Source organism: Haemorhous mexicanus, chromosome 3 (genome assembly GCF_027477595.1).
Source record: "Haemorhous mexicanus isolate bHaeMex1 chromosome 3, bHaeMex1.pri, whole genome shotgun sequence".
NCBI classification, from domain to species: Eukaryota; Metazoa; Chordata; class Aves; order Passeriformes; family Fringillidae; genus Haemorhous; species Haemorhous mexicanus.
The window spans coordinates 93,539,036-93,566,855 of record NC_082343.1 but is presented as its reverse complement, the minus strand read 5'-3'; the positions used below and the strand labels follow the sequence as shown (position 1 = coordinate 93,566,855).

Genomic DNA, 27,820 nt, shown 5'->3' with positions numbered 1-27,820 from the left:
CTGGCAATGTAACAAATTTTATTTTTAGACAAAATACAGCTCTTAAAAACATCAGTGGTAATGGAAATTTCTTTATGCAATCCACCTCTGCCCTTATTTATTAATATGTCAGTGGCTAGAATAAAATAGTATTTCATGGCTTTATTCTATTCAGCTGATCTAGAATAGAGTGATTTTAATCTCTTCTTCCCTGGTTACATCTACAATGCATCACATGATCTTATCTCCTTATCTCCAATTATGCTCTTGATCTTACTTTTCTAAACAGCAGTTTCATTTGCAATTTCTCTGTTTCCTGGAACAAAGATTACCGTTTCTACTGCAACATCTCTACATGGGAAGGATTTGTATTCACAGAGAACACTGCTTCCTGATGGAAAAATATTTTCCAAGACAGGCTTAGGTAACTGAGGTGCAGCACCCCATCAGGCAAAATATGATCTCTCAAATGATCTTCAAGCTAAGCAGGTATCTAAGAAAATACTAAACATAGGATCCAAACACAGGACTTCTGTTCCTCTCACTATTATTTCTGAACTCTGTTGAAATTCAGAACTCTCTTCCTAGAAATTACCGTTGCTTACATTTTAACAGCAGAATTGGAGCAGCCCAAGTCACAGATGATTTGCAGCTGGATCCCCCCATTTTTGCCAACAGCTGGACCCTTGTATCCCTTGAACTTTGCAGGCTTAAGCTACATCTAAGAAACATGCTTAATGTAAACTGCAGAACCTGGCAGAGATGCAAAATGCCACCTGCCACATTTACAAAATTTATTTGCTTTAATCCCATACTACTTTCCCATAGTACAAGGAGAGATGTGTTAGTTATCTGAGATTTGTTCTGGTGTCAGAAAACAAAAGCATGTACACATGAGAGTGGGGGGGGGCGGGGAATGAACATTTTCCATTAGCAAATACAAAAACAAGTGCATCTTTTGTCTTCTCTTGGAAGAGTATCTGGATTGGGCTAATTTATATGACATTCCTGGAGGGATCATGCTCTTGCAGCATGTCTTATCAGATCTAGGCATGAGCCTCTGAAACTAACACTTGCCACAAGTGCTATGAATTCTTTGTTTTCTGTATTCCAAGGGATTTTTTTCCTAGTTTGCTGGTCAGTAGTATCTGACAACGTCTGAAATCTGAAATGCTCTGCTTGGAGAGGAATGACACCAGGGGTGGCTACATCAGGCTCAGCAATGTGAGAACTTCCTCCCCTCCACAGCCGAGTGCCGTGCCCGGCTGGCTCCTGTCCTGGCAGCTGACCAGGCTGCAGAGCAGCACTAATAGGCATTTTGGGTTTTGTCCTGCAAGATCTCTGCATGAAGAGATCAGCACAGAGGCACTGCCCCAGTAAACACCCTCTCTAGTCTGCATTGAAACCATTCCACACAAGCTGAAGTACATGTTAATCAGGATTCGCTTCCAGAGCAATCCTGTTAGCTTAATTAAACCTTCAGTATCCCAAGAAAAACAATCAGAGAGCAATCAGACAAGGAGAGCAATCCTGCAAGCTGGGAGAAGAACCATCTTTCCCCAGTCTGTCCTTCCAAAATAACTGATCTAGGATTACAAAATACCTTTGCATGCAGCAGCAACACATGAGAAGTGTGTCAAGCCCAAGAAAAATTATTATAAAAATTTGACATGACAGATAAACACAGGAGACATTAACAATAGCCAGTTTTTCATAGCCTGCTAAGATCCCTTGGATAAGAGTAGGCACATGATTAACCAAAAATTCTAGCCAATAGCTGATGTTATTTCAGCATTTTTCAAATGCTTCAACTAGAGCCTTGTCAAAATAAACGGTGGATTTGTGCTGTATGTGCTTATATGGCAAGGTTGATCCACAGTGATACTATTACAGTGTTGTAAAGCATAAAATCTAGTTAATGGTTTCTGCCAAACCATGAATCAGTGCAAAATAGCGACCTAAAGTATGTTCTTTTTTTCCATTCTCTAATATTTCTTCACAGCACAACCCAAACAATTGCTCATAATTAAGCTGATTGGAGGAGCAGACACTGGCAGGAAGTACACTGCTGGCACTGCTCCAATAGCACTTCATTGTATTGGATTTAGAACAATTACATCAGTTCCTTTCATTTTGCAGAAAAAGAGGAGGGAGGGGGGCTGCTTTTTATCTTTTGCTCTCTATGAGCAAAATCAATGCTTATCAAATCTCCCAAAGCAGATTCACATATTTTTAATGAACAGCGTTAAGTGCATTCCTGAATACCCTGCTACCTTTGCCCATCCTCTTCACCTTCTTTATGGATGCTTTGTATTATTAGTCAGTACCCATCAGGTATTTTCTGAGGAAAACATAAGTAGATTAGCTTTTAATAACAGAAGGATGGAAAATGAAAAACATATTATACAACAAGCAAGCAAAGGTGGAGCGAAACTGGACTCCACTTTTAAAAATAGAATGACTTGTGGCTGCCTCTGCATCCATGGAGCAAGAGTTGTGGGCACATATTACAGAGGAGAATAACATCCCATAGCACTGTAGGGAAACTAAATCCAAGTTTTGCTCTTGAGCAGCCTTGTGCAGTTTGAACAAAATTCGAACAGAGACAAGGTGGTTGCTGATACCTATAGAGGCAAAGTCAAAGTCACAAGAACACTGCATAAAACTGATCCTTCTGTATAACTGATCCTTCTACTTCCCAGTAGTTTTGTACCCCAGACTAGATTTAACACCCAGCACTTCCTACACAAACGTAAAAGCATTCAGCTCTATTCAGAGTACCTACAGCTCACAGCTCTGCACACAGAGAGAAGACACATTTGGGGGGTCTTTCAGCCAAATGAATGATCTGTATTGCAAGAAGCCTTGTTTTGTATTCCCATAGCCACCTTGACAGATTTGTCTTCATTATGCAGTGCCTGGTCTCCTGGGCAGCTCATAGAGTAAGAGGATGGCTTGTCTCTACAGGAATTTCTTGCTCCCAGCAGAACATGTGCAACTTTGGGCCTGCACAGAGGCCAGTCACAATCTGGCAGTCAGTTAGATACTCATGCATTCAATTAAAGTGCTTTTTCTCTCACACTGCCCAGCAATGTAGCACTTCCCATGAATGGCTGTGAATGGACCTTTGAAGAGGTTCTCACAGAATGAATGTACCTCTGTTTCCCCCAGCTGCTGAATAGAGGGCAAACTTGTTTCAGAAACATAATCTATATTAGTAAATTTATAAGTGAGATCTGTGCATTCATATCTCATTCTTTACCCATGCAGACTTAGAAACAAAATCCAGAGTGTTTTTCTGGGAGGATGGAGAAAAACCTACTTGTGAATAGAGTACTGTGCAAGAAGTGAGGAAAACAAGGCTTGCAGCTTGCCTTCAGCTAATCCCTTTGTTTCTTTGCCCTTCTCTTTCACGGTCCTAGGTCTTGTCTACCTGTATAAACAGCTCCCTGGGAGCCATAGCTGTGGCTGATGCTCCTCAATATTCCTTTAGTAGTAAATCCTATAAATATCAAATATAATTTAAAATAAGATTTTTTTCTATTGTAAGATGAGGTTACAAGTCACATACTCAGAGAATTGCTGAGATTGGAAGTGACCTCTAGGGATCATTTAGCCCAGCCCCCCACTCAGAGGATGGCCAGCGACAATATGCCACTCAGGACTACAACCAGCAAGGTTTTTAACGTCTCCCAAGGATGTCAACTCCACAACTTGTCTTGGCAGTCTCTTTCAGCATTCAGCCATCCTCACAGCAAAGTCCCCAAATATTCTTCCTGCCGTCCAGCTTCAGCACATTGCCTTTCCTCCTTTCACAGGACAGCACTGAGCAGAGTCAGTTTCCATCTTTACTCCCATCTCTGCCCGAGTCAGACAACATCTCCCTCTCTCTCACTCTCATTTTAATGCTGCAGTCCTTTCATCATGTGGTTATTTGCTGACCTCCCTCTACTACCCCCATGTCTTGTACTGGGAAGCCCAGAAGTGGACAGGGCCCCCCTGGCCCCACCAGGACTGAGCAGAGCAGAAGGCTCCCCTCCCTCAACCCCCTGGCAAAGCTTTTGCTGGTGCAGCCCGGGAGGCTGCCAGACACCTGTACCAAAGGACAACTGGTGGCTCACATCAACTTTGTATCTACCAGGAGCCCCAGCTTTTTTCCTGCAAAACTGCTTCCCATCTGGTCAGACTCCAGAATATTCTAGTACTTGGATTTCACTTCTTCCCAGGTGGAGAACTTCATACTCCCTTTGGTGAACCTTGTGTGGTTCCTGGTCACCATTTCTCCAGTTTTTCAAGACCCTCTGAATGGCCACATAGCACTCTGGAGTATCAGACACTCCTCCCAGCTTTTTTTTCATCTACAAAGCAAGTTCCAGACCCAAATATACATGAAGTGGATTGAACCAGAAGAAGTTTAGATGGAAAATTTTCTTTACAAAAATGTTTGTCAAGCACTGGACCAGGCTGTCCAGGGAAATAGTCACCATTTCTGGAGATATTTACAAGTTGTATAAATGGGGCACTTATGGACCTGGTATAGTGGTGGACTTGGAAGTTCTGGATTAATGGTGAGACAATTATCTTAGAGGACTTTTCCAGCCTAAATTCTAAATTTCTAAAATAGAAGCAGAAGTACATTTTGACCTATGTCATTACTAGATTCTGGCTGCATGGTTTGCCCAGCCCCAAAGCTGCTTGAGGCCATCTAGACTTGAGAATCACCACCAGCTCACCTGTCAGAGGCACAGAGGAGCCACTGTGCAAAAAGACTATTTGTCTTGTTTGTGCTGCATCATGCCATTCTCAGTCATGAGAATAAATCAATTACATGGGAAAATGAAGGAGAAATAGCAGCTGCGTGTTGCAGAAGTGTAGCAGCTCTGAGACACAAGCAAAACATCAGCATTTTAAATTGTGCACAAATGAAAAAACATCCAATCTCCTTTTGCAGTTTATCTTTCTGTATAAGAAGTAGGGTGCCTACTTTCTATTTATAACTTTGCTGGGAAAGAGTCAATGTTTTGGTTTTATTAGAACACTGGTAGAACAGAAACATTCCAGAGCCCCAAACTAAAAGAGAAATTCATATTCATGTTTGTGTTTCCCTTGAGCCTGTGCTCCCTAGCAGAAACACTCGATGGGCACAGTGTAGTGTAACTGCAGGACTTGGACATTTGTAACTAGCATATCCAATGCCTTTTCCAGCAGATATTATGTATGTGTAAACACTGACTTGTAGCTATTTTAAAATCATAATTTGAATTTCCAGATGAGCCAGGATGTCTTTTCAGACAAGGAGGATTAAATTTAGTTTCCTAAACAGACATGATTAAATAATGATGTTCTTGAAAGAGAGTGATGTTCTGCTCAGGTTGAAGATGAAAATGAGCGTGTGCCAAACCAGTTTCCTGATTTGCTAGCAAATTTCCTGAATATTCCCAGCCAAAGGGCTTAATCTGCTTCTGTGTTTCCTATCTGCAAAGGTGGCATATTCCTGCTTTCTTCCTACTCTTTAGATGTAAAATGGTAAGAGTAGAGCAGCACTCTGCAGAGGCTACAGATACCAGAATGAGGGAGCAGCAGTGACACAGTAACCCTAATTTGTATTTAGGACACTCCCTATGAGGACTGAACACTCCTGTCCTGCAGACAGCTTTGGTACATACTGCCTTTGTAAACAAGATGCGTTTGAACATTTGCTCTTTGAGCCACATTGTTCAGAGCAATTCTATCTTCACCAAGAGTTGGTTTTTTTCTCTCCCATCTCATCTGCTTTTTTTTACTTTGAAACATTTCTTTGGAACACGACTTAGATAACATGATATCTCAAACATAAGACAAAGTTTGGAAGTACACAGAATACTTATCCCATTCTGAATCAACCACCTGTTGGCCTCAGGAAAAAAAAAAAAAGAACTAAAAAGAGAAAAGTGTTTCAGTACATTTGGATTCCATTCTCCAGGTGTACTGATATGCTAGGGAGAGATGTGTATGAACATGAAAATACATCTTAAGGCAATTAAAGTTAGGCTTGCATTTTTTTGGGGATTTTTCAAAGTACTCACATCCTCTGATTTTTGGATTCTTACATTGCTTTTTGTATCTTGGTCTCATTCACTACAGGCAACAGAAGTACCAAAGAGTCATCATCATTTTTCCACCCAGAACTATGAAGTCCAAGGAAAAAACCCCAGACTCTGTGAGCAAGAAATGCCATCCCTATCTTTTAAGCTCAGCTAGTCATCACTGTCAATACAGTTTTAGTGACAGAAGAGTAGTGCTGGCAGAATGTTGTAACCACTTCACCAAACCAGACAACAAAGAGTTAGATTTGAGACAAGAGTCACCATCAGAAGTGCTGGAAACAGAATGTCTTTTGTTAGACTAATGTTTATTGGAAGCACAGCGTCACCAAAGCATTACTGAGGCAAACCAAGACTAGCCAGGAAACTATCATTTATGGCATTTTTCATATTTCCAGTAACTTGACTTTTTTTTTTTTTTAACTGTAGAACAATCACCAACACAAGTGATTTATACTGATTTCTTACAGAAATACCAGCCTAAGAAATGCCCCACTATCATCCAACCCGATACTCTGCCTTGTTTCTTTGGAACATTTTGCAACATCTCTTTGAGAACAGACTCTCTCAACGTTGTTATCAGCTTGAAGCAGCACTGTCCATCTCCTGCTTTACTCCCAGAACAGAGCCCTGCCAAAGAATAGCTCTTGCAAGCTATGACATGGATGTGAGAGTCCTTCTTTTCTTTTGGCCAGTCTCCCCTCCTGAAAGACTAACTAAAGAATAACCTTGACAGAAAACACAACTAAACATTGACTGGAAAAAAATTAAATGGAACTTGATCTTTAGCCATCTTTCTCCTGGCCTGATCAAGTCAGTCCCAAGCTCACCCCACACCCCAATGCTCAGAGCCAGGAAAAAAGTTTGTGCCGCAGGGCCTGCTGCTCTCACTCTAAGTGACAAGTCTATTCTTCCTTGACTTTAACACTTATTTCAGAGTTTGATTAGGAACTATGGTTTGCTTTTTTCTTTGCCATGGCATTTTATCACTCTTTATAGACCATCCTTGGACAGGTTTGGATCTAGTACAAAACCTTTAGTTTTCAGGCACATGGATTTCAGCCTTATTTCTGCTGTTCTGAGAGGTATGAATAAATTATGCTATAATTTTTCTGACATACATTGTTAGCTAGATCTCTCCAGAGATAGACACAGCTGGTGCTCCATTCTGAGACTACACATGTGAGTTTACAGAAAAAATGCTTCCTTGCAAGTTAAGATCACAACAACCCAATGATGTCTTTCTCCTCTTGTATTTTAATCCAATTGATTTTATCTCCAACTCTACCTTCCAAGCCATGTATACATCCAAATGACCTCAGTTTGGTAAGCTCACGCACAGGCGTTTAATTGCAAAAACCCAACAGCAAGCCCCAAAAGTGAATTCTCCAAACCATCAGTTGATGTTAATGGAGCTGCCTAAAATACTGCCCAACAGATTCTTCTGAAAATTTTTTGATAGTTTAACAATCATAGCATAATCTTTGCACATTTAAATTTTTATTTCAGTGTTTTTATTCAATTTTTTGACAGCCAAATTAGATCACTCTGCCTGAACCCAAACTCCCTCAACATCATTTGACTACTCAGCTGAAAAGATTTGCTTTTATTTATGTAGTACTGGAGACCATATCTTATACCCTAGAGTTCAATAGCACAGCATTCAGGGCCAGAGACTGACTTATATACAGACCATATGAACAGACATCCTGGACACAGTAGGCCATATGTCTAAGACAAGGAAAAGATTCTTTAATCTCTGCCATTTTGATAGAAAAACTCCAGCTGGTAATTCCTCCTTTTAGTTTGTATTGCTATTTAGGAAATTCCTGACTAATTTTCCACTTCTCCTAGTGTTTCACTGCAGCATGGCCTGTCCAGTGGGTGGGAGGGGATAAACCCTCTTGCTGCTGTGACAGACCTCATTCTCACGAAACCAGGCCTCCAAGCAGCTGCCTGCCACCCCTGCCAGCCCCTGGCTGTGCCCACAGACACATTTTGTTACCCTCTGCCTCCAAGAGGGCAGTGTGCCCCAGCCCCAGGGCATCTCTCCTGCAATGGGGGAGAGGTTGGTGGTGGCCCCACAGCCAGATACAGCCTAATGGAGGATTTGGGCTACTACTGACCAGGGTTGTTTTACCAGATGAGATCACTGCAACGTTCTTGGAGAGCCCTGCACACATTATTGGAAACAGAGTGGGAACTTGGAGGGGAGGAGGAGATCTCTCACATGGAAAGCTTTAAAGCTACCAAATATAAAGTTCTCACTCAGGGGCTGAACTTTCCAATGGTAATCAAGAAGAGCTTTTCCATTAGCAAGTGCTCCATTAAAATTCTTTTATATCATTAAGAATGAAAACCTCCTCAGAAACCTAGAAAGATTTAATAAATCCTAATAAGCTAGAGGGGTTGGAGGGGCAGGGAAAAAAACAAAAAAAAACAAAAAAGAGAGAAGTGAATGGCCTGAATTGTGTTTAGATAACAAATTATTAAAGATTATTTCTTCATTAGTTCCTTCTACTAGTAGAAGTCCTGTACAGAAGTCTGTACTGATTTAATCAGTTGGCTTAAGGAAGGCTTTCTAGTGTCTGAAAGCACTGTGATCATGCTCACGCTCTTCCCAAACACAGCAGAACTGATGAGGCATCACCTCCCAGGAGTCACTGCCTGGTCTCTCGGGAGAAGAGACAGCTCTGCCTGCGTGGGGCCATAACCAGGAGCTCCAGCCAAGCTGGGGAGCTGGGGCTCACATACCTTCCTCACCATCTGGCCACAGGACGCATCACTTCAGCTCTTGTTACAGAGCCATACACATGGGCTGGAAAATTCAGTTTGCTCATTTTAATAGGAAATGCTGCAGAGCTGTTGTACAGTTCAGAATAGCTATACTTGCAAGTGCATTCTGTGAGGAAAAAACAATAGCAATGCATAGAAGCAGCCTCCACTGCAAGCCTCTTGCATTCTTTGGGCTTGCCCAATTTAATTGTGGTTTGTTTACTACATCTCATTATATTTTTACAAAAGAAACTACATTTGCTTTAACATGCATGTCTATGCTTTGGCCTTAAGTTCCAATATAATAAACTGTTGCTCTGGATTCATTTCTCACTGGATAACTATTCAAATAAATAATTACTTATTTTTCTTCATTCCAGAAAGAGCTAATCATGCATGGCCATACTCAATTGTGTTTATTTAGAAGGCAAATAGGAAAAAACAAAACAAAACACAAAAAACATGTCACAAAGAAACAAAATAGCCAACCAAACAAAACAAAATAAAAAAACAACCACACCATACTAATGAATAGCTTATGTCTTTTGGAAAAAAACACTTATTTCCTCAGATCCATAGGGCACCTGAAAGGAAGAGAAACATGTCAACATGGTATTCTTTTCAATTACTTCAGTTTTTTAATGGTTTCAGCCTTGAGGTTGTGCATGATCTGCCACTGTCCCCTGAAAGACACAATAATTTCCCTTGTGCCAGTGGATCCCAGGAGGATCAACAATTGGAAAACTCAAAGGAAACAGGACTGGCAGGTGCCTTGCAGAGATACGTGTGACTGGAAGCAACACAGGAACACCCTCGTACCTGGGTTTGCTGCTGAAGGATCCCAGGAATACTCAAAAGCTCCTAAGTATGAGAGTGAAAATGTGATGGGATTCTCCACCCTTCTCCCATGGTTTGCATTTCCTGAATATGGCTAGAAATGACTCAAAATTATATGATGATCCATAATTTGCATACCCTAAAATACCTTCAGTGCACCAAAAAGGTGTGAAAGTAATAAAAGCTAGAAGCAGAATTCCCAAACCACTCAGGAAAATCCCATACTGTGTTTCTTAGCTTGAAATAAACTCATTAATTTGGGGTGGGATTCCTTCTACTTAAACTAGCCATCTGAAGATGAGTTGGCTAGGGCTGAGCTAGTCACTGCAGGATCCCCAGCATCAGTGGAAAGCAATGCACACCCCCAGGAGATGCGATGAGTCACAGAAATGCTGCGATGCTTTTTCCAGAGCACCCGTCCAACAATGTGCACTTCAGGAACCCCTGAGCCAGCATTTGCAGCTTTGTGTTTAAACCTGTCAAGGGCTACTTTGCAGAACTCTTCCCTCTGTTATAACTGAGCACCTTCTCCTGCACTGTCTTTCCTAGCTTGCAACGTGTATTTACCCTCAGTGAGCCCTTTCTTCTGATCTCATAAGTGCTCACTCCTTTGAGAATTAGTGATTTCTTTTGCAAAGCCATGTGGTCAATCTCAACCTTTGTCCACATTAACTGATCCTTTCAAGGACTTTCAGGCTGCCTCTAAGGAGTGACCTCCCTTCAAAAGCTAAGCCAACTCTTCCATAGTATATTTATCCAGGCTTCCCCTACTATCTCATTTATTACTGCCTCTGTCATTTTTCCAAGTCTAAACCGATCAGCACTTTTCTTAAGCTTACCAGTATCTTTCTAGAAAAGACATCCATTATATGTTAGACAGTCCTCTCATGCTCACCTGAGATGAGAGGACTCCAAGTAGCAGCTTAGCTACTTCAGTCTTTGGTGGACATTACCTAGCCTAAATTACCTTATTTCATTGGTTTGGTCTATAAAGCTTCAAATCAGTGTTGCTTAAAGTCACATCCCCTCTTCTGATAAGCAAATGTGGAATTCCTCAATATTTCATATTTACAAGCCTGTTTTCCTCATCCCCACTGGTGTTTTTTATATTTTATACTTTATACTTTGATATTTTAAATTATTTTTAAGTTATAGAGATATTTCTTTATCATGTGAACTCTGTCTTTAAAAATAGCCCAGACATTGCAAACTCTTTCATAGATCCCTAGGTTCCAATTGTTCTGCCTAAAGAACAGAAAGATCTTAGAGGTCTTTTCCAAATTAAATTATTCTGTGACTCTAAAATTTGGAAGAGCCAGGATTAAGCTCCAAAAAGAGAAAAAAAAATGGTACTGGATAATTTTCCAATTGTTGTAAAGATCGTCATGACCCCTACAAAAAGCTCTACATCAGCTTTCCCTGAGGACAAAGCTATCACCACTCCATCTGCCTCCTCTCAGAAGAACAAATAGTATTGTAAATGCTGACAGGGCCTGATTTATAGCTTGAGGTTTTTACTCATATTAAACTATCCAAGTGCTAATAACACATGTATTAACACTTTCATACTTACTCAGCCAGGATTCCAGCTAAGTTACTCAATTCACCTTCATCATGCTTTCCTGTACCCTTCCAATAGAGGAATACAGTTTGAGCACCTCAAGATGCAATTCAGACTATTTAAACAATTTCAATTGATCAGAACAACTAATAAATTATGAAAAAACAACCCCCAACATTCCTTTAGCTTCAGTCAGATACCACTTCATTTGCTACAGCAAAACTCTGAACAGTTCTTTACCAGAGGACTTAAAAACATCCCAATACTATCAGCCACCCAGCATTTTTGTGCAAGTTACATAGAATTTAAGGTGCTGCCTCATCCATTTCTGAAGAGCTCCCTTTCCCTCTGCAATGTTCCCATTTTTTGTAAATGTAAGTTGGTTTTTTTTTCCACAGACTTGAGTAACCTACCTGCGCTGTTGGAAAAAAAAAACAAAAAACAGGCAAGCAAATAAGTCAACCATCTCTTCCACCTCCATTTCTGCAAACTGGTTATTCAAATTCAGCAGAGAAAACAAGTTTCATTAGGGAAGCACATTTTCTTTCTTCTATAAAAGCCTACTCACCTTGCACACATTTATAAACCTCCAAACACCACCCCCAGTCAGAAGAAACATCTAGCTAAATACCTCTTCTCCAGGGTGAGCTCAGGTGCCACCAAACAGCCTGAGAATGGGAAGCACCTGGAAGCAGTTAGGGCAGCTGGTGTGCAGGGAATGAAGCAATGCTCATTTTCCATCCCTGTGGTCATTCACAGAACATTGGAGCAAGTGTTCAGCAATGTGTCTGCTTGCCACACAGTAGAGGAGGAACCCACCTAATGCTAGAGCCCCTGTCTCATGTGCAAGCTGTGGCGTGCTGCTAGCCCTGTCAGAGCTATGGCAACCGTGGGTCCAAACCCTGCTGCTCACTGTGGTACAGCATAGCTGCTTGCATCAGTTTGTTTTTATGAAATGCATTAGTTTTTAAATTAGGATTTAAGATAACCTCATTCGTATTCTTTTGTAAAGAGATGTGCTCCAAGAAAAGCCTGAATTACAGTCATTGATTGCATTAGCATCTAAGAAGTTCACAATATACCTTGACTGAAGCTGAGGATGCCTAGACCAGGAGGCATCCCTAGATCACTACAGATTTCACCTGCAGATTGCAGAACATTTGTGGAAAATTTCCCATTTTGAAGGCAGCAGAACAGAAAGGCAGAGAGCTGAAAATGAAAAAGAAGCCTAGAACTGAGCCAGCTTTTCCAAGTGCTAAATATACATTATTCACTTAACAATATGGTTCCCATAGCCACTGGCTGTCCAACCCTTCTTCCCAGCCCATCACCTCAGCTCCTTCACAGTGCAGGACAATCACAGAACAAACAGGTATAGGAATCTAGGCCACACTAAGTTGTAATTGAATCATGGTCACCTAGCAGGCTGATGAATCTATGATCAACTTCTGTTGTTAAAATGAAGGCAATAAAAGGGTGAAAACAGTGCATCTCCAATGACAAGGGTATGTAAAATCTCATGCAACTGAATGAGGTGGGGATGTACTTGTAGGGCTGATCATCTCCCATTTATGCTGGTACCAAAGAAGAAAGGCTTCTCAATTACAGAAAGAGGGATATTGAATACCACGAATATCTTCACAAACATAGTTCACTAAAACTGAGCTACCTATCACTTATCCATATGTTCACAATATGCCTTTTCCATGAAATTCTGCAGATTCCTCCTTGGGTCACAGAAGTATAGAGCATCCATTATTTATTTCAGACTTTTCTCAGTATGAACTTTGTATCACAGGCCACAGAATTTGAAAAGTCTCTTAGTATCAACCTAAAGCAGTTAATTTTTGGAAGAAGTTAATTAAGGTATAACATCTGGAGGAAGATTTAAGCTCTTTAACTGAATGCCCAGTCCTATTTAATTTACTGTTAATTTGGTTTCTGACACTGGATGATTCTCTCCAGCCAAGAAATGAACTCTCCCACTTTACCAGTCCCATCCTCCCCCATTTTGCAATCACTAGCAAGTCACAGTAATCTACTTTGTCCTTAGGTTTTAGCTGGCATTGGATTTCTCATAGGCTGGTCATCCCTCTAATATTTCTATAAAGTTACAATGTAGTCATACAAAAATTCCATAAATTTGCATAATTAATGAAGCATTAAAAATATATTTGAGCTAAGACTGCAATATAGAAGGTGATTTAAGTAGGTGCCAACACCATCTCCTGCGTAGGTAGGTTGCTCTTGGGATACAAAGTACAGATCTATGTATGTACCCTTGCAAAGGAGTTAGATTTGTCCTCCCCACATCCTTGAACATCAGTTTTGTGGTTAAAAAAAATGCACCAAGAATATTCCACTGGACGCCACCACCACCTCTTTCAGTCAAATTATCCATGCAAGTGCCCAAATCCTTTTCCTTTCTCCTGCTTACAAGTAGAGACATTTCAGCTGTCATCTGTAAATACTGAAAACTACCAAGGTGGGGGTTTCAAAAAGTACCAAAGTCATTCTGAGCTATTTTAATGTTCTAGGAAAGCAATCACTGGATGAATAGAAGCAACAGGAGAGGTGAAAAATGGAAAGATAAAATAGTGCAGCAGAGACTGATGCTTCAGTTATCAGTAAACACTTGTGCTGATTGCCAAGTCAGGTAGGACCAGTGGATCATGGCTTACTACAAACCTTTGTACAGCTCTGTGTTGAAGGAAATCCTGATACAAATGGATTCAATTGTCTTTTGAGTATTATTGTGTTTATCTGGCCAAGTTCCAGACAAGTCTTTCTGATATTATTTGAAAGTTCTAGAGATTCTGTCATTACTTACCACAGCATCTATCCAGCCATGCTACAGCACTCCCATTTGAAGCTGCACCTTTTTTCCAGTGAAATTGAGCTATTAGCTATCCTTTCAATGAATGGCTAGAATGTTTCACTGACTTACAAAGCAAGTGAATTACTCTCTATACATGGCATATACTCTGTTTTATACATGGTATATAAATGATACAGTTTAATATGGAGAAAATAATTGTTGACACACAATAATTACATATCATTTCATATGCTCTGATATGTGCAATTTAGTGTTTTATTAAACAAATACAGTAGCTAACCAAAATCAGATAGCTGATAACGGGAAATAACATTAAAGCCTGTGTTCCTATGGTAATTATTGGTCATCTGAAATGGCATATGCTCTAAAACATAACACAGAAAATCACCTTCCTGTGAAATAAGAAATACAATAGAAATAAAGTTAAGGGACATGTTTATTTCTGAGCTTTCTGCAAGCAAAATTGCTTTGATACAAAATGAGTTCAATGATACAGTGCTACCATCCACTCAAGCAAAAGAAAACCTCACATTTACATGAATGCACTTTATATTGATATTCTTACAGAATAATAGTTCAGATATCCAGAATGTGTCTGGCCTCATTGAAAGCAATGGCACAGAAATGCTGCAAGGTATTGGAATATCATATTATTGGCAAGTGCTTAATTACCTCCGTGAGTTCTCTGAGAGATGCTGTATAAATAAGGGTACTGTGAATGTGTGTTTGTATTTCTTAGTAGTTTTGACATACATCGTTTAGTGTTTGTTTAGTTAGCTCAAAATGTGTAATTGTGTCTTTTGGCTTTCAGTATTCTCTTTTTCTTTTTTAAAGAAAAATCATGAGGTATCCTTTACTGTTGACTAATGACATAGTGATAGGCCTTTTTACTGAGGTTGCAGAGACTTACTGTACATTCAGTACACTGTACATTCGGCAATTATTTTTAGTGTACTTTCTACATGTTACTGTGTACAACTGTTAGTTTACATTAGAATTCTTCCCCTTCTCACAGGATATGGCAAAACCAAAAAAAAAAAAAAATCTGACAAAAATTATACACATAAAATAAGAAGACAAATACACAAATAAGGCCATCTGCAGAATTAAAAATCCACCTCTTGCGATATTTCACAGTAATTTCTACATAATATTTTACATCTTATGAACTTAAATATTTAATGCAAAAGGAAAAGACCTTTATGGAGCCAATCATATTATCTCTTCAAGGACTTGTCCGATTTGCTGGCTAGTGGCCTTCTCTGGGGGGTTGGAATTTTAGAAGGCTTGGCGGATCCTGGCCGAGAGCCTGCTCGGGGTGTCGGCCTGCTTGTAGCAGGAACAGTCTCTGACATATCTGAGCACACAGACTGGATTTCTGAAATGTCAAAGTCAGACGCGTCGCTGCCACGGCGGCTGCTTGACCTGCTGCCAGCCTTGCTTCCTGCTCGGCTACCAGGTCTGCTTGGCGTTCTTCTGGTGTCTAGAAAGAGAGAAGGTGACCACCAGGTTTAAAAGTAAGGATGGAAAACCTGTGCAGGTCTTTCCTAGGTCTTTGGCAACCCCAAAATTCCGTGTTGCACAAACTAAACTTTAGACATCTGCCAGGCAAGTTAATGATGCTGTCTCACACTAAAGAAACGGAAATGCAAGATCAAATGCTGACACAGAGTTAACTAAACACTAGCACATCTTATTAAAAATGCATTATTCTGGCAGCTTTTCTTGACTTCCTAGATATGCATTGTACCTTCACTCAACAGCCAGAGCCTTTATTTCCCCTGCCATTTTCTCAGCTATTAATTGAAAAAAACCAACCAATTCAGTATCTGGTCTCTTCATACATTCATGATATCTAAGTATAGGCATCTTGGAGATGCAAACGAACATCCCAATATTTAAATGTGTACCACTCTCTAAAAATAAAATAATTCAAATCCATACAGATGAAAGCGGCAAATAAACAAGGGCAAAGTAGACATCCTGCCCAACAAAGGGCTGAGAAGATGAGCTCTCAGCAAGCCTGCTAAGTAAAAGCCTGCCCAGACAATGTGCCATGAATTAAAAAACGCAACAAGGAATCTTAAACAGAAAATAATTAATGTGGTTGTAACGTAATTTTTCAATTACTTATTAAGTGGTTTTGATCTTAACAAATCTGGTTCCGCATGTGTATGAAGAACACTGCGTTGAAAAGCACAGCTTCACTGCTTTTTATTTCTGTATACTGCTTTTAAAATCTCTGCGGGATATTCCATTAATAAGGCAATTTCCAGCTGCTCCCTGCAGTTCTTCCAAAAGAAATGGACAGGTCATGACTAAGTCACCCCTTTGCTCCATCACAATCGAGAACAACTTAAATACTGTAAAGAACTGGATCCTTTGAGTAAAGGATCCAGCTTCTTCCCTAGTTCCTTGGGCAGATACATTGGAGGTGCCATTGTTGAGAACATTGCAGTCATGAATTCACACACCCAGAGCTGAACATGTGAATGGAGGGCCTGATTATGTGCACCCTCAGCAATGGACAGACTGCATGACTTTTGCTCCTTCCCACTCTTCTGACATCTCTCCCTTGAACCCTAATGTGACCTTAAGTACTCAGGTGGAAAACAAAGCAAGTGGTAGATCAATCTCTGAAGTCAAGACACTCACCTGCAAACTGAGCTCTGACTCTGGTAGCTGCTGTTGACAGGATGCCACTGTCTTCTCCTGAGTGGAAACCCTTCCCTGATAGATACCCTGGCAGTCTGAGTTTACTTCCTTGAATTGGTGTTCCCTATGCAAACCAAAACAAAACAAAAAAATGCTTTTTTAGCTGAAGATAAGAACTGGTATTAGGGGCTACATAGCTTAAAATGTGATCATCATAACATTCACTGTGAATTTGAAATATTGGTTTAAGCCACTATGGGCATTATTCACAATGTGAAGTTTAGAATGTTCCTTTAGCAGTTTGCATTTGAAGTAGTCCAAATGTAAAACAACAACAACAAAAGAATCATTTCAACAGTCTGCTTAACATTTTAGCATCTTTGTGTGTATTTCAACACATATGAAGAAAGAAAAAAGCTACCTTTTTATAATTAGTCAAGCACATAAGATTAGTTGATGGTACATACGGAGATTTTATATCTGCATAACTTGGATTTCCACCATTCTAGCTGTAGTTAGAGGTGATGAAAATATTTTTAAAATTGAAACAAGGCTACCAAATTTCAGAAACATTTTGCTAGGAAGTAAAAAAAAAAACCCAAGCGAAAACAAGAGAAAACAGAAAAAAGGGCACAGGACTAATTGTAAAAGTTCCAGTTGTCAATATACTTAGTGCTTTACAGTGTCTCTACTACTCAGTCTGACTCTGCCTGCTTTCTTATTTCCAAAACAAGTCTTGATTTACAATCTGCCCCAATTCAGAAAATTTATTTCACAGCCACAAAAATTGAATCATCAGATCTCAAAATGAGTATCACTCACTAGGTAAGAGGTGTATGCAAATAAGAAGAAAACTACAGTATTCACAGTAATTTAATAACACAGAAATACTACATAAATATTTAAAAATAAGAAAAAACAGTGCAGTGGTGAATGCAGTTTGTGGAGTGGCCTGGGTCCCAGGATCCTCCATTCTGTGCCTTTGATCCCCATACGACTGTAGGTAGAATTAGGTACTGAAAACCAAGATCCAGAGAAGTGTGTTGGAATCTGCCTTGAGCTAAGAGCAGAGCAGAGGCCAGGCAGGAGCTTGCCTGGCAGCTGCCAGTTCAGACCACTTCTGGACAAAAGAGTGCTTGAGATGCTACAGAGCAATCTGCTGGCCCTGACAGGGCAGGTCACAATATTAAACTCTCATTAAAGCCAAGTACAATGATTGACATACAGCTAGCCCCACCCTGGGAATCTCTGCTATACAGGCACTGCTTGGGAGGGTAAGGAGAAAGGGAACACTGTTACTTCCACTGAAGCTGCTGCACTCTGGCCAAGGCATTGGGATAGAATCACCATTGCAAAAAATAAAACTAGCCTGTTCTTCAATTTTGCCCTAAGCCCAAATGCAGTTTACATATAAAATGAATAACTTGCTCTCTTGGGCAGTAAATGCTGCAGAATGCCTTGGAAATCCACTGAACCTACCCCACCCTAACCATTCTGTTTATAATCTTAAACCACACTGGTTTACATAAAAGAAATTCACTGAAACTACTGGCAGTTGGAAGAGCAGATAAGAAATACAGTGCCTCCATATAAAAGCAGGCCAGCTGCTTTCCTGTCATTGTAATTCAAAAAAAACACCACCTTTCCATGTCTATAAACTCTTTAATGTACCATCAATTAATCTTTCACTGCAGTTACCAGCTAAGAGATGAAAGAAAATACAGGAATATGTTAGAAACTGACAACTGACTGAACTCTGTGCTGTTAATCAGTCTAAGCCACAGCCCCATGTGCTTGCAGTGCTGTACCCACAAACACACCTGCAGTGTGCACAACACCGCTCACAGGAGAAGGGAGGAGGAAGTTTGTTGTGCATCTTTGAGAAAAGCCATGCTCAGATTATGCAAACGTCACACCAGAAGGTGTCACATGAACAGCAATAGGCATCAAAGTGCAGATTTGTGAAAAGCAGATACAACAGAGGGGGTGGTAGCACAACCTTCTCTCCAAGCCCTCCATCCAACCCAGGGCAAGAGCAACTCCCACAAATGACACATCAGTGTGCAGCCTGATCCAGCTGCAATCTTTTCACTGACTGGAATGACATTAAAGCAAACACTTTGGCTTCAAGCCCCTTTAAATTTTGGTCATACAGCCTAATTGCTAGCATAATCCTAATTGCTAAACTAGCAATTTCCATGTAAGCCATGCTAGTTTCCTGTTAAGTCATCAAATAGCTATCCTATTAGAGCAATGATTGGTCACTACCCCCCTAAACAAAACTTTCAGTTGTTGTAAAGATTTATGTATCACAGCCAGACTTTTTTGCCATCTTCTTCACTGTGATTGGGGATTTCTTTATTTAGTAGTTTTGCACAGAGATCATGATTTATTAATCTCGTGTCTGCAGTTCAGAGACATTGTAGTACTTAATGAATTCAAAGTAAACAATTTTAGGAAAGAAACCTGCAAAGTATATTGAATGTTTTATTTTTCTTTAAAAAAAGTACTTTTCCACATTTACTCAACTTATTCATTCCATACTTTTCTGATTTATTAGGCATTTGAGATTTAAACATTAGCTCAGTGAGGCTGTATTTTCCTAAAAATTAATAGAACCCATGAAAAATAGAACATTAAAAAAACCCAAACCAAAACAAACTTTGGGGAGGGGGAAAAAGTAAGAAATAATTTGACAAAGGTCTAAAACAAACACAATGCATTAATATACACAGGATGTTGCAGCTTAGACGTACTGAAACTCTAGTGACTGTTAGTGAAGTGACAGTTTTAGTGAAGGAAGTCATTAGACTAGAATTTCTGTCCTTACTGTACCTCTGCAGATGACCCTTGATAGTCTGAGGATTCTGGTGGCTTAGAAGGAGTTGATGTTTTGCTGTTTGTCAACCATGGTTTACCATAGTTGCGTGTTAAATGATGTGGTGTCTGTATGAAACAATGGTAAATCAAAATGTGAAGGACAGTAGAGGAAAACTATGGCATGGAGAAGGATACCCAGGCTTTCAAAATCTCAGCAGAAATAAAATCTAAGCAGAAAAAGTTAATGACAAATATTCTAAAATGAAGAGATGATGGAGTTTATTTTCAAGTGAAATGGAGAGGTTTGTTGATCTTTCAGAGCAGTTCCCAAACTGCCGGTTAGCTCACGTGGCACCTTAAAACTAGAAATTCTTCTACTGCCATGTTGCAAACAGTAGAGAAAACATATTGAAAACACTCTCATATTCACCTCAGACAATGAAATAAAATGGAGATACTTTTACTCCATCAGCTAGAGAAAGCACCAATACTACTGGAGTGAGGAAAAACCCAAAAATTCAATCTATATCCCATATGTTAACCAGTGCAGTTTTGTAGGTTTCTCCTTACCTTCGGAGTACTTGTAGCAACAGCCTGTGGGGCAGCTGCCTGGCCAGCCTGACTTGACAGAGAAGTAGATCTGTTGGGAGAAGCACCTCTTGAAGAGGGTCGTGATCTACGGCCCCTTGGTCGGAAAGCTGCCATGCTCTGACTGGCACCATCTGCCAAAATGAATTTTTCACGCAGCTCCACGTTTGTCCTCCCTTTAGCTGCAAAGAGAGGTGTTCCTTGACTCAGATATGAAAGCTGTCACAAGGCTGTTTAATGCCATTTTTGCCATGCCAACTCCAACACATTTTAACAATAAATAAAATGCATTACTGTGTAATGCATTTATTTTAGACACAGAAGAGTTATGTGCAGGACTCACTTATTCTAATACTTTATGCCAGCAGGAATGAACCACTGTCAAAGGAAGTCAGCGTGATAATGGAATGCTCAACGTGCTAAATCATTGTTAATCAATCAACTATTAATACATAGACACAACCTGATGGGCAGTTTTGCTAACTCTACAGCTATTCATAATAAATAATACTTGCTTGGACATTCTAGAAGAAATTACAGGAAAGCAGCAAATATATTTATTCAAAACGATGAAGTTATGTAGTTTGGCAACATGCAATGATGAACATAAAACCCAAACTATGATGAGGTAATTGGTGGCTAAGCACTCACACACACACATACAAACACACATACGAGAGAATGTTCTGCATGAATAAATGCAAGACATGTTAGCATTTAACTGTGTCAGTGTGAATGGCAATTGTTTTTGAAACACTCTTCAAGCGTGTCAAAAAAATTAGCTTGCAAAGCACCAGCCCATGTAGGAACATGTTAAGCTAAATATGATGGGTGAAGCATATAGCTAAAAGTATACATATATTAAAAAAGCGGGAAGGAAATTAAGAGAGAGAAGAGGAGGAGAAGGAGACAAAGAGAGGGGTTTGCCAACCTATAGTAGGCTGAGTGGTAATTGAAGAGTTTGATTCCGAACGTAACATTTTACTCCCGTGATGATGAACTAGAAAAAATGACACAGGACATGGGTCACATTAAAGAAAATCGTTAGCAGGAGAAGAAATCAAGTACAGCAGCTGCATATGCAAGAGACTTGGAGCACCAGGCCAAAAGACAGGACTTGAGCAAAAGCTGTCCCTAAGTGTTCTGAGGTGAGTACTCAAAGGTTTCCTAGGCAAAAAGGAAATGGCGTTTGGACAGACTCATCTACAGTCCCAAGTATACTTGTGTAGCAGCGGTATTTATCTGCTGACATAAAGAAGTAATACAAGCTAAAGAGATTTTATATGACTAGGTGCAGTACTTTTAAAACTGTTTATGACAACAGTTCTTTGCAATATGATTCATCTGAATGCACGAGGAGCACTTGGTGGAAATGCAAATTTGCTAGGTGAAGGAAAAGTTTGAACCTGCATCACTGATTTCAACCAGGCAAGAATTAGGTAGCAGTGCACAACATCCAGTGATGTTGATTTTACAGAGTATTCTTACAGGTATTCTTTAGACCCACTGTGTTGACATCTGCTCACATATACCCAAGAAAAAGGGTCCTTCTTTTATTCCTTTCTACTTTGATTCCTCAAGAGTGCAGAGTAGAAAATAAAATGTGCCATAGAAGATCTGGCTTCATTGAAGGGTTAACTTGGTTAGTTCTGTTGTACCCCAAACACTTTTCTCAGGCCTATTGACAGGTAGACTGTTAGAATTCATTCCTAAGTTGACACTGAAAGATATAATACTCAATAAATATCCAGCAATTTATTGGAATTCCCTATTACAGTCCTCAGTATTGTGTACTGAGAAAACAGCTCATCTGATGCAATGCCCTGGAGGGCTCAGTGAGAGAGCACTCCCTGCTCCCACGGAGCACAATGTCCTCCAGACCAGAACATTTTCCACTTACTTTGTGTAAGGCTCAGGGCTCTACAAAGTGCTTCTGGGGAAGATGCCAAGGAAAAGACAAGGTTACAAAGGTAGAGACTGAAAGACTGGGAAGAGTCACTGGCCAGAGGTTTTTGTGGTGGTGGTGTTACTCATCAATTCAATTGCCTTATTTTGACTTACTGTGTTGCTGAGAAGGTTTTATTGGACATTTCTGTGTGCTATTTCTGCCAAGTCATACAAGCCACTTACATACCATAAAGTCTATTTGGGCTAAGTTCAGTTCTTACTTACACCACTATAACACTGAAGGAACTGTGCAGAAGACACCACAGTTTTTCCAGACATACATCAGTGCAACTGAAGAGGATCACAACCATGTGATTTAAAGTTCACAAAAATGTGACATTTAGTGAGATGATGTTTACAGCAACTGGCATTTTATACAAGTCCATCTCCATCTTGAGACAATGAATGGTGACTGCATCCAAATAATATGCTGCAAGTCTTTAACAGTTCTGTTACATACCACGGCAAGGATCATTTTTCACTAAGAACTCATCAAGTGCCATCCAGCCACCTCCAACACGAACCATGACCGTACTTCTTAGGATACGAACAAGGCGCAGTTGTTGAGAGTCACCAAACTGCAATAAAAATCAAATGACAATCTGAGATTCTCAGGCATTCAGATGCAGTTCAATACTAACAGGTTAAAAAAATCAGACATTTAAAAAAATTATTTTGATATTTAATAATTAGTAAATGCTAAAAAATAATAACTTGATTTATGCAGATTGTTAAAGCTGTTAAGATTTCAAATCAGATGGCACTGCATTAATCAAAAGAAGATGGCAGGATGGTAAGAAAGAAACTCAGGTTTAATTTTATGTTTGATTCTCAAATTCTGAGGTCATACAAGAAGCAAAATTAGTAGTACATTATTTGATTGGTTACAGTCTGCTTTTGTGCAAATGAAGACCTATTTGCATTATTTCACTGGTAAAATCTTAAGCAAACACTCTTCTGCAACAGTCTTGGTTTTTAATGTTGTCAGCTGAAAGGAAGGCAGCATCACTTCAAACAATCAGTATATAATCTGAAAATTCAATGTGTTATGGGTGTTGCACAGTTCTATCAATTGATTAATCTGTGGGAATATTTTCAGGTATAGCACTACAGTGCTGACACTGCTTACCTACAGTAAGGTGCGTTTGAGGAAGGGAACATTAAAGAAGCAATGAATGATTAATAACTAAAATTATGTTTGTCATTCCTCTGACTACACATCAAGGTTCTTCACGATTCAGAGATGAGTGTCTGTTTCATACTAAGTTCTTGTATGAGTCCTTTGGGCTGATGGCCAGGCCTAATGCATATTTTGCTCTTGAAACCTGTGTAACAAAACCTCTACGCAGTACCTTCACTCAAATTCGGATCAAAGAAAGCATGACCAAAATGTTGACCTCACAATCTCAAGAAAACTAACCAGAAGAATTCAGTACTTTTAAGCCAGCACAACTAAAATATTTTGATACCAGATCACCAGGCCAAGTGCAGTGCACCCACACACAAACATGCAGAGCACTCACTAAAACCAATGGGATTTGAATGCCCCTCTTTGGGCCAATCTCTGACCCTTGGAGAAGGCTAGCCATAATTCAGCTGTACCTACTTGCTCCAGTGAGGGGACTGAACAAACCACACAAAAAATGTGCTCCCTACTTGTTAGATGACTTTAGTTGTTTGGTACTATTCAAGCCAAGAAGAGAGAATAAGTTTAAAGGAATATTACTTTTAGGAACCAAACAAAAGCAAAGCTTGCTTCTTAATTCAATAATAAATCGTATTTTTTATAAGTAAGAACATTCACATGAGCATTATTTCTGAGAGTTTTTTAATAATGTATTCAATATGTGCCAAACAAAGAACCATTTTATATATGTAGATCACAGGTTTTTTTTAAAAGGCATCCAAATTAACGCTGTTTATTTTCATTGGCTTGTTCCCACCAAATTTTTTTTTCGTACTGATTCTGAAGATAGTATCGTTCTTCTTTTCTTTATTTTTTTTCCTATCACAACCTAATTAGTCAGTTAGACCCCATCAGGCAACTACAGCAAGGGTCAAATACAGCGTGCTTTGGAAACTGCCCAGCTAGAAATTAATTCAGAAAGTGGGGCTGGAAAGTAACACGGTAATACAATAGTACCTATCACTGCATTTCTTCTTATGGTAACTCAGTTGTTTTCCTTCCTAAAATAGCCTGCTACAACTTTCTTTAAACAGTATTTAACATTATTTCAAATAACCAGAGGTAAAAACATAAAGGAGTTTAAGCCACAAAAAGGCCTGTTCTTGACAATAGCCTGTAGGTGCCGTTCTGCATCAGTAAGAGTTTCTCAAGAAATGCCCTATGTTCCCCAGATCTGAGAGAACAGATGATAGATAAGAGGATTAACATAATTTCAAACAGTTCTTCAAAAAGAGACTTGTTCTGTATGTGGAAAATATTTTAAATTATTGCTTAGATGTCTTGCTTGAGGCATGTGGCAAGGTTATCCACTGCTCTGTGTTTTCTTCTATACTTCAACAGGCTCTGCTAGTAAAAAATAATGCACCCACATTTTCAACACCTTGAGATTTAAAATAGCTATTGCTGTTGACACTAGCCTGTCCAGAATGGATTACATCCATTATTGCCTTTTTAAAAGCATAAGACTAACAGTGTCTGATAGGGTGTTTCCATTCTTACTGGGCAGATGTGATTCAGCACTTCAGGAAGCTGTGTATCAGTGTGTAGCACAGGAGTAAGCACTGGGCAGCATCTCCTCCTGAGGGAGGACTCACCAGTGACCCAGCTGACACAAAGTATTCTTAAACACAGCTCCAGCACATTATAGACTTGCCACAGCTCCTTGAACACACTCTGGGAGAGAGATTAGTCTACAGGAGAACGGCAATTTTATTTTGCCTAATTCCAAAATATGTATTTAAAGATTCATTGTGTTAGGAAATAAAATAATAATTATCAGCTAGGTTCCTAATAAGTCTGCTTGATTGCATAGAGACTGTACCTTTTTTTGGCAAAGATGAAAGTATTTTTGAGCAATTTGCAATAAATAAGTGATAAGGCACTGCAGTCTGTTTGCCTTGATTAGTCTTTAATCAAATAGCCTAAAAATAACATTACAGAATTTTGGAAAATTTGACTATAAAACTGATTAGATAATTGTAATCTCTACAATTGTAGTTTAAATGATCAAGATGTTTTGCTATGGGAATTGCTGCTGACCATTATCTGGTTCCTTTAAAAGTAATCTCCTTAATGAAGAAAATGACCAAAGAAAGCAGGTGAGGGATTGTAGAGGAGGGATCCTGAGACAAGGAATGCTCCACAGCATTTAAAGAAATACCACAGCTGACCAGCAATGAATTAGCTGAAAATTAAAGGATGGCAAGAAGGCTGACCATTGCAAGCTTAAATCACTAGGTGTTAGGGGGAATGAAAAAAAAAAAAAAGAGAGAGAGAGAATAACAAAAAAAAAAAAAAAAAAACCAAACCAAAAAAACCCAAAAAAAACTTCATAACACATTCCACTGGTTTATACCTGATTTCCCAGGAAGAACTGATAAGAAATGAAAAATGGAAGAAAGACACGATTAGTTTACAGGAAATTCTCTACATGACCTAGAACACATGCAAACTAACACATTAGACATTCTACATAAAGTATCTACTTGAGAGATGAGCAGGTAGCTAGCCATCCAGAGACTGAATATTGGAAAATATTCAAGGCCTTCGTTTCTTTCCCATTGCTGTTTCTGTGGTCTTTTAACATCTACAAGTACTTATTAATCTCTCTTAGCCAGATATTGCATATTTTACCTCAAATTGTTCTGGTTACTGAATCCAGGGGTAGGCAGATCTTTCTCTATTGTGTGATATTCATTTTTCTGTGATCTAAAATAATTCTGCAGGTATCTAACACTTTGCTTATATTCAGAAGTATGCATGTTCCAATAAAATGACAAAAGAGTGTAAAATGGTTGAATACACTTTGGTAAAAGATTTTTGAAGTACAACACAATACCACAAGAAAGTATCAGTCACTGTTTTCATGAAACTAATAAAAAAACAGCTACAGTTTAAACACTTAAGGTATCTAGGCAGAAAGACCAGCTTTTCAGGATATATTGTACATATGTATGCATGTGTACAGATGTGTGCCATTAGCTCTTAAAAATTCCTATGACTAAAAACAGCTTCAGTAGTTTGAGTGAAAATAAATACAAGCATCAGCACTTTTCTATAATTTAATCTATATGTTCTAACAAGAAAAAAAATTAGACAATCTTAAAGAAAATGTATAATTGTCATACAAGATTCCTGTGAATTCATATAGCCTAATTCCTTGTGTAAACCATGTCATAGGAAGAAAGCTGAAAGAACTGAGGTCCTCAAAAGACTCACCCTGTACTTGTTATCCCCAATCTGTTCCACTTGAAACCGTTTTGCACATTTACATTTCGCTACCTGCCTTGTAACCTGCAAAAAACCACAACAGGATAATTACTTTAAATATCACATTTCCAAAGATTTGTGTACCTAGTAAACTTCAAATTAAATAGGAGGGAAAATAAAGTGAATTATTGCAGAATATGACTCCAGTAGAACAGAATGCAAGCTAAGAAAGCAGAGAACGTACCTCATCTTCAATTTTGTCAGCATCTGTGAGAGGCTTGTATGCATCCTTGTTTGGATGAAGAGCTGCTACAAATTCATAATAGTCAATATATCCATCACCATCTCTATCAAAAATGTCTGCAACAGCACTCATTTCAAGTCTGCTTGTAGGGAACTCTGCAGGACAAAGACAACACCACAATTTTTTTCGCTTTTCAATTGCATTACAATGAGAAACTTTACAACAAATATTAGAAGGTGATTAGGCATTTGGTGACAGATAGTGCTTATTAAAAAATAAGGACATTAAAACAAGTGAAGGAGTATTTCTGAAAAAAAAAAACAACCTGAATCTCCACTGTTACCCAGATATTGGATAAAAATTAGTACCATAGTGTGGCTTAAAGACAGAGACAAAAGCAAGGGCACAGATTTAACTGTAAATTATATTTGGGGGGGTGGGGGGGTGTTAACAATTTGACCTTCAAAGTGCATAAAATACCAGAAATTAACAAGACAAATAGTTAGTGAAGAAAGGTCAAGCAAGCATTTCAGTGCTGATTAAATCTGGAATGCGAAGCCTTCTCAATGCAGATCCATGCCTGGTGTTTCATGAAGTCCTTCTTTAGATGAAGTTCGCAGCAGAGATTCTCAATAAAATGGTCAAAGAAAATTTCAAGGTGATGAACAGGGATTACATCAGGAGTGTTTGGTGGTCATAATAAACTGATATCAACTGAGTTAAAAGAGTAAACTATGTAACCTCTTGGTGGTATTAGGTTTTTTTCATGAATTTTTATTAATTCAAGAAAAACAGCAATATTCACATATAGTGATCGTTTACTGCATTTCCTAGAGCAAGGGGAAAACATACAAAGTACAATATTTTGCTACTGAGAAACACTAAAATGAAATGCTAGAAGCAGCCCAATTCTGAATCATTACTGTTCAAAGCAAAAGTCTCCATGATCTGCAGATAAAGGATTATTTTAAGTATTAGGTCCTTGTCTGTTATGAGTCTGTTCCTAGAAGGAAATATGATCACATATACGATGTGGAAGACTTCCATTACCACCACAACAAAGGAATACTGATCCACCAGGAAAGCTAGGAAAATT

At 39.1% G+C, this 27,820-nt stretch overlaps 1 protein-coding gene across 16 annotated transcripts in view; it reads right to left on the bottom strand.

Annotated features, from left to right (window-relative positions):
- Positions 1 to 14,308: 14,308 nt before the first annotated feature.
- Positions 14,309 to 27,820, bottom strand: part of DST (dystonin) — a 288,896-nt gene continuing 275,384 nt past the window's right edge. For 8 of the 16 annotated variants that reach the window (XM_059842688.1, XM_059842695.1, XM_059842689.1 and 5 more), the window contains 9 exons: positions 26,725 to 26,879; positions 26,490 to 26,564; positions 25,627 to 25,644; positions 22,545 to 22,662; positions 21,069 to 21,137; positions 20,120 to 20,319; positions 19,565 to 19,675; positions 16,730 to 16,853; positions 14,309 to 15,557 (listed from right to left, as the gene is read on the bottom strand). In XM_059842688.1, coding sequence (XP_059698671.1) covers positions 15,292 to 15,557; positions 16,730 to 16,853; positions 19,565 to 19,675; positions 20,120 to 20,319; positions 21,069 to 21,137; positions 22,545 to 22,662; positions 25,627 to 25,644; positions 26,490 to 26,564; positions 26,725 to 26,879 — 1,136 coding nt within the window. In that variant the 3' untranslated portion in view covers positions 14,309 to 15,291. The remainder of the gene's footprint in view (positions 15,558 to 16,729; positions 16,854 to 19,564; positions 19,676 to 20,119; positions 20,320 to 21,068; positions 21,138 to 22,544; positions 22,663 to 25,626; positions 25,645 to 26,489; positions 26,565 to 26,724; positions 26,880 to 27,820) is intronic. The other 8 variants (XM_059842696.1, XM_059842697.1, XM_059842698.1 and 5 more) reach the window with 3 other exon arrangements.